Source organism: Camelus dromedarius, chromosome 3, assembly GCF_036321535.1.
Source record: "Camelus dromedarius isolate mCamDro1 chromosome 3, mCamDro1.pat, whole genome shotgun sequence".
Lineage (NCBI taxonomy): Eukaryota > Metazoa > Chordata > Mammalia > Artiodactyla > Camelidae > Camelus > Camelus dromedarius.
Window position 1 is genome coordinate 23397399 of NC_087438.1, and position 13537 is coordinate 23410935.

Sequence of the window (13537 nt, forward strand, 5' to 3'; positions counted from 1 at the left end):
GACAAAACTGTCCCCAAATAAGAACCCCTTTCTAGAGGAAAATGGACACAGTGAAGGAGGAGCAGAGAAGTGCCCCAGTCTTTCTGGCAGAGTTAGTGTAGGCTTCTCAGGGGAACAGCATTTGAGCTCAGCCTTGGAGGATAAGCGTTCCCCAGTGGTCACAGAAGCATTTTCAAGGTACAAACAGAGACAGAGCTTCATGGACCTCTGTGGTATCTTCTTAACCCAAACCAGATTCCTACCACCCCTGTTCATGCCCTCAAACATTCTAGGGGTCACCTGTGCACGCCTCACTCTTCCTGCCTTAGTGCTTTTACTCACTCCACGCAAGTGGATTCCATGTCCAAACCTACAACTGCTGGTTACACTTACTATGCTTTGAAAAAGGATTGGATTTCCAAAGCGAATTCCTCTTCATCATTACTACTACTTTCCCCTGAGCATTATGTCTTTACACTTTGGCTAGGTGGGGGGACTAGGTTATGCTGTGAGCTGCAAGTCTGAATGCGTGGGGGTCTGGAATGGTGGAGGGTTTCAGGTATCACTTCAGATTATCACATGGTGGATGGTGTCAGCTGTTGCACAATGATTCTTGAGAAGAGACCTAAGTTCTTTCTCACCTGGGATGTGTCTCATCTAGTGATTTCTGGATCTAGAGGTGGAGAAGAAGGGCTTCTGCAAGGAGTCAGGGAGGAAGGAATTGACAGCATCATCCCCCAGGCTGCTCAATTCCAGGGTTCCTCTGGTGGGTGGTGGGAGTCTCGCAGCAGAGGGTAAATGAATCACATGGAAACATCAGTGAGGCTAGCCATTTATTGATGCCACACAATGACAGGCTATGGTTACGGTCTGGTTTTAAATACCGAGGTACCCCCTGAGGTACCCCTTAAGGAGGTTGGGCCTGGCGAAGCAGCACAGAGATGCAGGGAGGGCAACGGATCAGGCCATGCACATCATGCAACCACTCTGGGGGACAGTGACAGGTAAAATTGTGCTTCCCCAACCATGTGTTTTTTTTTTAATGACATAAAATAATACTAACAATATTTGAATTAGCAATACAAAAAAAAAAAGGAGTAGCATCAAAAAAAAATAGTAGCATCAATTATGTTGGCTAAGTTGTAGCACCAGACAGTTCATGTCATCTGTCTCTTGAAAGTAAGTCGCTATGCACTGATTCACCGTTCCCGGGGGCTTGATCCTAAAGTCAGAAAGAAGAACTATGCCCTGTCATCTCTGGGGTAGCAATGTGTCGCTTTCAGAGTTTGGAGGATTTTAACCAATTGATTGGGAAATTATGATCTGAAGCAACATAAATCCCTCAAATTGTGTTCCAGAAACTTGAGGGTTATCAAAAACAGTCACTAAACATCCGAAAGCATCACATTGGGATGACACCACCAAGTAGAGACTTGGTGTCAGACTGGACGGAGGTGCACTCTTGTTTAAGAAAACCCAACATTAAAATAAGTCATTCCGACAGAGAGGCAATTGCTTGTATCACAAAACGACTTCCTGTTTTACGAAAGTAATCACGATTTAGTCTTTTGAAATATTGTTTTCTCATAGTGTGCTGAATTATACTTCAGTGTTGAAGAATTAAATTAACCCATACGGTTCAGAGAAGAGCTACATTTACCAGCGTGAAAGGCAATGTAAACCAAACTGGGTTTGAGAACCTTCATGTGTTGAAGCACCAGGCCCTGTGGCGGCCCTCTGTGGTTCATGGTAGACGTGTATCCAGTGTTTCTCGCCATACTTCTCTTCTCACTTGCTTGTTCAAGGCGGGAGGAAAGGAGGCCATGTATGAAAACACCAACAAGGCTACTTCATACTGACCCCCGCGAGCACCCAAAAATGGTGAGACACCATCTAGGTTCTTGTCTTCAGAGTCTCCCTGTTAATGTAAGGCCCCTCTCTTTTCTCAGGCACAGGGACCCGTCAAGGTGTCAACCATGTCAGATGACTCCAGTAGCCAGCGCTATCTTTATCCTGGGGTCTAGAATGACAGATGCCACACAACTGTCTCACAACACAGCCTCAATACGGGAAGTGAATGTCCATGATGCAGGATTAGGGGCCACTGTTCTGCCTTTGAGAAACTAGAGAAAGGCCTAGAATGGAGCACCTGGCCAGACCCTCCTTCCATTTCCACCATCTTTTCCCTGTGGGTCATAAATAACATTTTGTATATTGGGAAACCTGGCCCAGTTTAGTTTGCTGAGGTCAGTAGGAATCTGGGTTTGTTCCTGAGTTCTGTAAGACTGATCAGATCTAGGTCTCCAATGACATGCAGAAGCCTGGGAGAGCAGAGCACCAGGGTAAGTTAGATCCATCTGGCTTACTAAATGAATCCCCCTGAAAGCCTATACTATGCTTCAGGGACAGTCTCTGCCAATTTCCTCATCAGGAAAAAAAAATCAGGTTCTCTTCCACTCCCATCACTGACAGTTTAAACACCTTCTCTCTAAGACTGTTATTTCACCAGAGACTGCCATCAGCCGGCAATGTTTATATTTAAAAACAGAGAATACAAGAACAAGTAATTATTACCTAGAAATAAATTCCCTGGGTTTGGTAAACATTTCTACTTTCCTCCTGTTTCTGGTCTATCTCAAATTTCATCCCGACCCGTGTCTTATTTTCCACAGGAATTTATCAGAATAATACACAGTAATGGCTTGGAAAAAAAAAAGCGCGTAATACAAAATGTTTAAGCCTCTGGTATCCAAGCAGTAGAAGTGGCATTGGCCAGCAACACCATTACGCATTTAACACAAGATGTATATGGACTTGCCCGCTTGTACATCTACTTATCTGTTTATATTAGTCCTGCCACCATCTAGATATTAGCACCATTTTCCAATAGCACCATTCTGCTGAATGGATAGAAAGGATAATTCAAGGGAGGTGTGGGACACTGTGCTCCATGCTAACTGTACCTGTGCACCAGTCTGAAGACATGCTGTCTTGCCCTCTGCCAAGAACCAGGTGTGAGGTCTTCCTTCCCTGGAAGCTTCATTCTGCAATGTACCCTGCCAGCACCCCCACCGCCGCCCTGGCTCCTAGCTCGTTTTCCAGCTTCAGTTCATGTGAATACCTCTCCTTAGAAACCAGGAAAATTCACCTTGAACTTGTGACCACAGCCTACTTTGCCTCCTGATGAGTGATAGGAACATCCAGAATAAGCATTCTAACTTTTATTACACTTTTTTGGACTCCCTGACTCACCTGTTCTCTGCAAGGAAACAGATCCTTGCAAGTAACTACTGGGTGTTCTAGAAAGTAGGGCATCTTTTCCTGAGACTAGAACTTTACACTAAGTTTTTGTACTTAATACCATTGGCCCGGTTCTTGGAAATATTTTAATCTAGAGCTCCATTTTCCAACCTGAGGGCAGGCTGGGGCTGACGGGGGGTGGGTTGCAGCCATGGATGTGGCTGTAGAGTTGTCCTGTGCAAACCCCCCGGGAATGAAAAGACATTTCACCCTGAGCTGATGACTCAGGCAGGGAAGATGCTCAAGAAGGGAGAGTCAGATGGGAAGACTCATTTGCCCTTCTGCAAAGAAATGGATATCTGCCAGGGAAGTGGGAAGAAAAAACATGTTTCCTTCCTGGATTTATGTTCATCTGCTTTTTAAGAGTTTTCATAGAAATTATCCCTAAGTCAAAAATGCCTTCCTTCTAACTAACTTAAATCCCTTAGGTTTCCTAAATCCTACAGTGCCTGCCCATTTCCTCCTCTCTGAGTGTCTCCAGGTAGGCATGGGAGCCAAACAGCCCAGATGTGGAGTCCACAGGGATTAGGGACAGACTGAGGGTGTAGCCAGCACTTTCTCTTCCTGCCCAGTTGGACACTGGGTGAAGAAAGTGGTCCCCTGCCTGGATGAACTGAAAGATTGTCCCTAAAAGATCTCCAGTAACATTTTAAACAGCAGCTGCCCCAAGTAGGGAGGCAAAAAAAAAAAAAGGATGATTTCACCAATTAGTAAGATTATTTGTTCCCTGGATAAGTGTGGCTCTGCTTCCTGACACTCTTGAGGTAGTCTGGGAAAAATCTGGTCTCTCTGATTTTTATCTTTAATGGAGGGAAAAAAGACCTCATTTCACAGACTTGCCTAACTTGGCACCTTTCCCAGGAGCTGATCCCAGGAGATGCCCGTTTCTCCTGGGTACCTCACCTGCCTATCGGGGAGCAGTGTGTATTACAGAGCCATGCCTCCTGTGAGGGACATTTTGTGGCTAAAGGAACAATGGGTTTCATTCTGAGTCAAGGCTGAACCTGAAATACATAAGTAAAACCTCAATGAAGTGGTCCCTGGGGCTAGAACAGGTCACGGTCAGCAGGCTGCAGCAGTCCATGGTGGACGGTGGCTTCCTTCTGGACTTAGGGGGCTTTGTGGTTTTTGAGCGTCTGCCGCTTTCTCGGCCGTTCGGTGTGGGCGGTGTGTGTCTGAGAACACGAGAGGCAGCACTGAGCCCTCACGGTGGGCACAGAACATTTCTTCATGGTTTTTAATGTCTGGCAGAAACTGGCTGATAACTTGTCCTTGGTGCAAAGTAAATCTGTGGGAGAAAAAAAAAAGAAATAAAGATGATCTTTTTGCAAGTGAATGAGCACAACTATTAATGGAAGACTTGATATGGCTACTAAGAATTCATAACAACAGCTGACATCTCCTGCCATTCAGTCCTGTGTAGCAACGTTACACGTTCCCAGCCTTGCCACAGCCACCAGGTGGTGAATCCTTCCCCAATCCTGGACTTTGGGTTCAGCCCTGAGACTTGCTTTAGACAATGGGATGTTAACAGATATGATCCCTGAGGGGCCTTGGCATGTGCAGGAGGGTGAGGCTGCCCTGACGAGCTGCTGTCATCACCATTAGAAGAATCTGGCCCAAGCAGCCACTGGACATACAGGATGACAGACACACAGAGCAGACCTAGATCCAACCTACAGCTTGCAGCCCAGGCCAAGCAGAGCCAAGTAGATCAGCTGAACTTTAGCTGCCCTGTGGCTGCTGAGCAAGAAATTCATGTTTGTGGTTTTAAAGCCCTGAGTTTAGAGGTGTTCTGCAATGCAGCATTGGTATGCGGTAGCTGAATGCAATGTTTTACAGGTATCATTCCATTTAATCTTCACAGCAGTAACTATTAGGGACATACAGCTGTTCTTTGTTTTACAAATGAGGAATGTAAAACCTACAGAGGTTAAGAACTTGCACATCATTATCTAGCTGGTAAGTGGCACCGTCAGCTCTGAACACAAGCAGTTTCAACTTGAAAGCTCATGTTTTAATCAATCATTATCATTTGGAACACCAAGCAGTCAGTCAGCCGACTAACCAATGCTTTCAAGCAAAGGATGCAGATGTATACAATGTGGTCACTGCCCTTGACAAATATGCCATGTAGATGAAGGCATAAGACATACACAAATAGTCCCCACAGTGAGCATACAACTCATTACTTAGGTTCTAATCATCCTTCTTCTCTAACTCTGGGCAAGTAAGTCCCTTAGTCACTTTGGCCCTCCTTTCCCCACACATGAAGCGGGGAATTAGACTAGATTTCTCAAGGACCACCCTCGCGTGTTCAGTGGCTGGTGCTCAGACTGCACTGGCCCACATACTCCTGGTCTGGAAGGAATTCAATAAGACCCAGACAACAGATCTTTCTTTCATAAAAAGTGAAACTGTTTCAAACTTTGCTTGAGTGCCTCTCAGAGCTCAAGTTGATTTTCTTTCTCCTTTCAGAAAAGATTTGAATGGTCCGGAAGAAAAACTCCTTCACAAACGGGCTGCTGTCCTTTGTAAGTTGAACTGTCAGTAAAAGTAGAAACTGAGGTGATATCCTCTTTACTGAAATTTGTGATGGTATTTCTGCCTCTCACTGTATTTTTCACCTTCAGGTCATGAAGGCGAAAAATCCTTTCTAGCTCTTCAGAACTCATCATTCTCTTGACTGCACTTTGTTTTTTCAAGAAGAAATAAGTGTCTTTGTTAGCTGTCAGAATTCCATTTGGTTTGCAAGTTTCAAGTGCTCCTGGGACCAGGTAACATATAATGCTCTTAGAATCCCAAACCTCTTCATTGTGGATTCTTTTCTTCTTCAAGCCTCTTCTTAAATCTATTATATCAGTGTCTCTCGAGCACACAGGATACTTCTGTATACAACCTGACATTTTAGGAGTACATATTTCTGCCAAGATGTCCTACTGTGGAACAGGAATTCGAGCTCTTCATCTGCCATGTTCCCACTGGAGCAGCAGGTGTTCTCCATAGGGCCGGGGCCATGCATCATGCAGGCTGCTGTTCAGAACAAGGCAAGGATCCTTCCTGGGCTGCTGGCTTTGGAACAGGGTCCACCATCACAGGAATGCTCTGAATTCTTAGCCAGCCTCTCCTAAAGCCCTTGTGGATGGTGGATGGAGAAGGCCTCTTGGGTAGATCTTTGCCCCACATCCTCCCTGCCATGCTGAGGCTACTTCAAGAAAGGGAGGAGACAGAGAAAGTATGAAAGCTCAGCTTCCATTCCTTCTCCCCACAAAGGTTTTTGTGGGCCATGTTAGACCACATAGACTCCCTCTGTCTCAGTCTCCGAACTTGTATTATTACTGTAACATTCGTGACAACACAGCACTATGTTCCATCTTGAACTCTTCTGTAAGACGGTATGCGAGCTTTTTCCACTAAGAGCTGAAGTGTGTGACCTCTCTCGAGTGTCTGCCATTATAAAAAGGCCTCTTAGAGGCTTCCAAAGTCTTTAACCCTGTTACATGTTGAATTGTATCCTCTAAAGTTTGAGCATCCCTCACAAAGTTGAAGTCCTAGTCATTGGTGCCTGTGCCTATGACTTTATTTGTAAATACTTCTTTGCAGGTGTAATTATGATGTAAATAAATTAAGATACGGCCATACTGGAGTCGAGTGGGCCCTAATTCAACATCCTTATAAAGAGAGAAGAGATGGACACATACAGTCAAGAGAGAGCCACATGAAGACACAAACAGAGGACAATGACCATGATGATGGAGGCAGAGATTGGAGTTACATAGTGATAAGCCAAGGAAAGCCAGTAACCACCAGGAGCTGAGAGCCTGGCCCTACCAAGAGCTTTGATTTTGAACTTCTGGCCTCCAGAACTGTGAGAATACGTTTCCATTGTTTTAAGCTTCTGGTAGTTTGCTGTAGCCCTAGGAAATTAATGCACTCCTCCCCACATAATAATAACTTAGGTAACAATTTATTAAGCACTGACCACATACTAGGCAATGAGTTTGACACATACTATCTCATTTAATCCTCAGAGACATTTATGTATAGGTATGTCTATTCTTCTCCTTTTAAAGCTGAGGTACCAGAGAGGCTTAGGAACTGGCTCGACATCACACAACTAGAATATAGATGGTGGTTTTGGAATTTGAATGTTGCTTCAGTGCCTCTAAAGCTCTGCCACCAAGAGAATGAACCTCTTGAGTTGGTGATGGGAAAGGAAGGGACCGCATGGACAGGTCTTCCCCACCCAGAATATCTTCATTTGCTCAACCCAGGGCCCTCACTTGTCAGGTTAGGTCAACACCTACATGACCCAAAGAGGCTCAGACAAGCCTGGTCTGATCTTGGGAATCATGAGATCATGAGCCCTGTTGTTCAGTGATTCTCTAGAGCCCCAGGCACATGTGGATCCTAGGGTCCTCCTGTTTGAAAGTGGGAAACTGGGAGGGAGAGTGGAGGATAGCGGTGACCTATATTGGGAGCCTGTGTTCCAGGCCTATGTTTAGCAGCTCATTTAGACAATGACTGTGAGCCCAACATCAAGGCAGGGCTTAACTGCACCAGTTCTCCTCATTATCGTAAAACAATGAAGGCTGGCTGTGTTCATCAGCCAACTGGATCCCAGCCGAAGCACACACAATGCTTATAATCAGGGGCAGCTTGGGGAGGACATCCTCTGCCTGTTCAGTATAAACCACATGTCGAGATTTAAAGGGACAGTATAAACTTGACACAACATTGTAAAATGACTATTACTCAATAAAAAAATGTAAAAAAAAATAAAGGGACAGTATAAGCTTGTTCCCTTGCTTTCAGCTATGTCTAGGTTGAAGGATACTATTTTGCCCACAAAAGTTGAAAAATAATTTCAATTTTGTTGGCAAATAAAGTTTCTGTAAGACTTCAGGTTCCTTGAGGCCAGGGACTGGGTCAAACTCATTTCTGTATCCTCAGTTTTCAGCACTTGTCTGAGACATACCTTCTGATCAATAATATCTGCTGAATAAATGAATGAAACCTATTCATTTGGAAGAATATCTTTCAGTAGGAAGTCTGCTGGGGGGTGGGCAAGACAGAGTAGAAAGACCCTGAGCCCACCTCTTCCCACAGCTCACCAAAATTACAACAATTTACAGAGCAGCTGTTGATGAGAAAGACTGGAAGGCTGGCAGAAAAGGTCTGTTGTTTTATTAGTCTCTATTTCTGCTCTGTTCTTTGATTTCTTTCCTTCTCACTTTGGGTCTCTTCCCATTTTGCTCTTTTCCTCTTGTCTTCCACTCTGCAGCCAGCATGACTTTCTCACCTGCACTCCCCTGTCTGGAATACTTCAATGGCTCCCTTCTGCCCTGGGGATAAAGTCCAAATTCATCAGTGTGCTTGAGGAGGCTCTGTACCCTCTAGCTCCAGCTTATCCCTCTGGCCCTACTGCTTCCCAGCTCCCCTTGAACTTCGTACTTGAGTTAGACTTCTCTTCTCCCTGGTTATAGCAGACACTGAAAGCTGCTCCGGGAACCTCTCACCTGACTTCTCTACTCGTCCTTCACTTCCTCCGGAGGCCTTCCCCGCTCTCCCCAGTTTACATTTGACACCCTCCCCGAGTACTCTCGTAACATCTTTACCGCCCTTATCAGGGTCTCGTGGTGGGCGGTTTTCTTCCCTGTCTGACATTATGTTTAACACATTGTAAGTGCCCCCTCCAACATCTGTCGAGTAAATACAGGATTTGTAAATAAACCACCCCTAGGGAAAGCCCTGGCATGTGCGCTCTAACAGCAGCCTCTGTGGAATGCCAGCCCTCAGTGCTTGGAGGCCGGTGAGCAGCCAATTAACAGACCACTGGTTTCACTGCCACTCACCCTCAAGGACCTCTGGAAGAAGGCCACCACTGGTGGAGGGCCTTAAATAGCTGCAAATTCACTCTCCCTGGCGGTAGCCGTGGGCTGATGGCTGACGAGCGCGGGTGTAGGAATATCCACCTCACTGGCCTCAGAAGCAGACAACCCTGAATTTTACCTTTCACCCTGGAGCTTCCCTGGGGGCCCGGCTGAAGCTGGGACTGTGCCTGAAATGGCAGCCTGGCCGCTTCTCTGTTTCACTTTCCCCACGCCCTCAGTGGTCCTCCAGGGGACCCCTTACTTAATGAGTCCCTTGCACACAAATTTGCACTCCAGAATCCATTTCCGGGGAACCTGACCTCAGACAGTGCTGCTCGGCTGACAGAAAGGGCCATTCAGTACTTGACTGAGTTCCTGAGAAAGGCTGGAGTTTTTCTCAGGAATCTTTGAATAAATAGAAGTGATTCTGTTTCTCATCTATGCGGGATGAGGTCAGCATGAACGTGCTTTGAGAAGAGCACTGATGTGCTACTTCCTTAAGGAATTAGCGTCAAACTTCACCAAATCAGACAGACGGCTCCCAGGGGAGCTGGCTGGCCTCTTCAGCATTAAGATGCTCCGCTCAGGAAAGGGGACAAAAAACTACCCACAAACCCAGCCATGCAGGACAATACCTTATTTACAAAAAGCTCTGTCCCCATTGAGCAAAGCCATTCACCTACCAGCATTCTTCTGGCAAGCCTGCTGGTTACATTTTTTGAATTCTGGTGGTCTGGGTTCGTGATCACACAGGCATCGGTTTTGGTCTTCAGTTTTATTGTTCTCTGAGGAAACACACTGGACAGTCCTCTTCTGAAAGCCACCTCCGCAGGAAGCAGTGCACTGGAAGAGAGGGGTGCGGGGAGAGGGTCAGGATCCTTCCCCAGGATCACCAGGGGAGCGCCAGCAGAACCCCGCTAACCCCACTGCGGTCAAGAAGGGGAAAGTTTCAATTAGCCAAACTCTTTTTGAAGGAGTCATAGAATAAAGGCACTCATAATTTGGAGATGTGAATTTAGGAAGGGTTTATACCATAGATCGTGTGAACTGAATCTGGCTTAATTTACTATTCAGTTCTCTGTAGAATGTGGACTGAGGTTGACTCGCAAGCAAAATGGAAAAAAACCAAACCCATCATACCTGGGCTCTAATGCCTCAGCAGTCCAGTTTCTCTGAACTAGTTTTGATTTGAGGCTGGGACTCAGATGTGGGGAGACAGGACAGGGCTACAAAGAAAGCTGAGAGAGGATAAAAAGGGAAGTGGGAGAGGAAAACCAAGACAGCATGGAGAGAGTCTGGATGGACCTAGGGCACCACGTGCGGTCTCCAGCCAGCTAACAGACAAGACTCAAGTCATGTCATGATGTGGCTGCTTGGAAACAGAAGGGAGATTCTCTGGCCTGTGAAAGCAGCTTATGTAAGATGATTCTGAATGTGTCTGAATTTACCATACACATGTTCTTTAAAAAAAAAAAAATATTTCTATTGCAGTAAAATGTATAAAACATAAGATTTACTATTTTAATCATTTTTCAGCTTACAGTTCAGTGCCTTAAATACATTCATTCTGTTCTTTAATCATTACCACCATCCATCCCTAGGACTTTTTTATCTTCCCAAATTGAAATTTTACACCCATGAAATAAGAACACCTCGTCTCTACTCCCAACTCACACTGCCCCAGCCCCTGGCAACCACCATTCTATTTTTTTGTCTCTATGAATTTGATTATTGGAGCTACCTCATATAAGTGAAATCTTACAATACTTGTCCTTTTGTGACTTGCTTATTTCAATTAGCTTAATGTCTTCAAGTTTCCTCCACGTTAGAGCATGTGCCAGAATTTCTTCTTAAAGGTGGAATAATATTCCATGTATGTAGATATTGCATTTTCTTTATCCTTTCACCCACTGATAGACACTTGGGTTGCTTCCACCTTCTGGCTATTGTGAACCGCATACACTCTTGTAATTTACATTCTATTTCATGTTCTACTACTATTAACCTCATCTTATATAATCACAATCCAATTTTGATTATATAAGGCAGAAATCAATTCCTCTTTCTTCATCCTGCATGGCAATTAGATCTAAGTGTGCTAAACACAGCCTGAGCTTTCAGTAAATACTCATTGACTGATTGATGGGCTGAAAAAGACTTCTGCATGGCAAATTCTGGAAGAATCACTAGGCCCAAAATATTTCATTGGAAATATTATTGGTCACCAAGATTATTAGACTAAAAATAATACCCACACTCGGACACCACTGCAACTCAGCATACTGCTATTAAATCCTGTTTCCCACAAAACTCCAGTATGGAACAGGAGGAAAACATCAAATTTTTCTTAAAATCCATCGCTTATTTTACTCAACTCTTCATAAAGCCTAGAGCAAGGTGATCAGCATGGAACTTCGTGTTTATTTTATAAAGTCAGAGATTACTCTGATTAAACCTAAAGGTAATTTTAGTGAATGCGCATCGAATTCTCCTTGGAGATGGACAAGAAAAAGGTAAAAACTACGCAACTGATCCTGAGTCAATCAAAGCATGACGGGGGACAGAGAGAAGAACAAGGGAAATGAATCAAGCCAGAATGGGGTAAAGGGCACCGGGCCAGCGCTCAGGGGGACTTGGGCTTTTTCACTGACTGCATATTGCCCTGGGTCTCACTCCACCTCTCTCTCTCTTCCTTTGTAAAATAAGGTTTTTAGTTAAAGAATACATGACTTCGTTCCCTGTTTTCTGCTTCTAAGGGTCTGATGGAAGAAGCCTGGGCTGGTCCTCGGTGCCGAAGTCCCGCAGACCTCCTTGGGCAGGGCAGACTGAGATGGAAGAGCAAATTCCAAGCCAAGCACAAAAATAAGCAGAGAGATCACTGCCTGTGCACTTATGAGCTAATTAAACTAACTTGTGACTAAGAAGTTGCAGGAATTGTATGTAACTGGAGGATTAAGCAGGAAGCATAGTTGCTGATTTGGGTTTTGTTAATTGTGGTAATGCTGTAGAGAGAAGGTACCTTTTTTTTTAAAATTTATTGATTTATTTTATAATTGGTTTTGCACATGGGTTTAGAAATACAGGAAATTAGAATTAAAAGAAAAAAATCTGGCACTTAAGTCTTACAACTGAGGAAATTGAGACCCAAGTTCATACCGAAGGGGGAGCAGAGGCAAAATCTAAGTCTTTGCACTGCTCTGTACTTGAGTGAATTTAGGCTTGTGCACATACTGATCATGCATATAGATTTCATGTGCGTAAACACAGATCTCTCTTATGTGTGATCCTCATGAGAAGGTACCTTTCTTAATGTCCAGTTTCACTTCTTTGTATACAATAAAAATTAAAAAAAAATTCTTTGTGCAGAACTGAACCCCCAAAATAGTTTCCTCACCTCACCAGAAATCCTAGGCTATCTATTTAGATTTCAGATGAGGCACTGATGAGCTGGTTGTAAGTTCCATGGGTGGCAGTTATTGAGACATGGCTTTACATAAGGTGATCAGGAAAAGGAGCTTCATGTTTGTTTTATATGCAGTTTTTTCCTCTTGAGGCTAAGCTGGTCCTCTGCTTTTATAGACCTCGGTTGGGGCTGGGGCTGGGGCTGGGGACATGACACTACTTAATTGTGTGTATTTTCATCACTTAATCCCCGGTGAGATGAGCCCTTTCACCTCCACCAACTGTGCCTGATTCCAAGGTCTCTCTTGGTTTACTTCTCCAAAGAGAAAACCTCCAGGCTATGGTCAGGATGGAGGAAAGGTTCTAAAGATCCAACTGCTTCTCTTACAAACTTTCACCCAACTCCCATTTTCCTTCACCCTCACCTCTGCCTTCAGAGGTGCCTGGAAATCTCTGCTGTGGACAGTTTTTTGCTTTCTTTGGCATGCTAAGTCGATTGTAAGTTTGGTTAAGATGCTTCCAGCTGCCAAAATTTTATTGACCACCCTCCTCTCTTTGCTCTTGTCTCTAATCCTTTTCTTTGTGGGTTTGTTCCACTTTCAGTTATTTTTTTTTTAATCTCCTGCCTATTTAATGAAGTTTTGGGAACAGAGGCAAATGCGTATGTTCAGTCCATCCATATGTCTTACTTGAATTCTATAACTTGTCCTTTTCACTTAAAACTAGGTCAAGGGCAATTCCAAAGGCTGGCTTGGCAGGTGTTAGCCACCTCCACTGTCCCCTATTCTTTGATATGCACAATAGATGGATTCTTAATACATAGCTCTTCCAAGGAAACTTTAACTCATGTCCACCTCCAAGAGGCGGCTACTTCTACCTCCCTCTAAGGAAATTTTGAACTTCTGTTGGAAATTTTTACATCTCAGAAATATGGATCTACCTCATTCTTAAAAGGTCTGTACTATAATATATTAATAAAGTAA

General features: G+C 44.4%; 1 protein-coding gene across 2 annotated transcripts in view; it reads right to left on the bottom strand.

Moving 5' to 3' along the window:
• Positions 1 to 799: 799 nt before the first annotated feature.
• The window catches only part of ADAMTS12 (ADAM metallopeptidase with thrombospondin type 1 motif 12), a 287386-nt gene continuing 274648 nt past the window's right edge, over positions 800 to 13537 (bottom strand). For both annotated transcript variants that reach the window (XM_010977625.3, XM_010977624.3), the window contains 2 exons: positions 9836 to 9995; positions 800 to 4567 (listed from right to left, as the gene is read on the bottom strand). In XM_010977625.3, coding sequence (XP_010975927.2) covers positions 4389 to 4567; positions 9836 to 9995 — 339 coding nt within the window. In that variant the 3' untranslated portion in view covers positions 800 to 4388. The remainder of the gene's footprint in view (positions 4568 to 9835; positions 9996 to 13537) is intronic.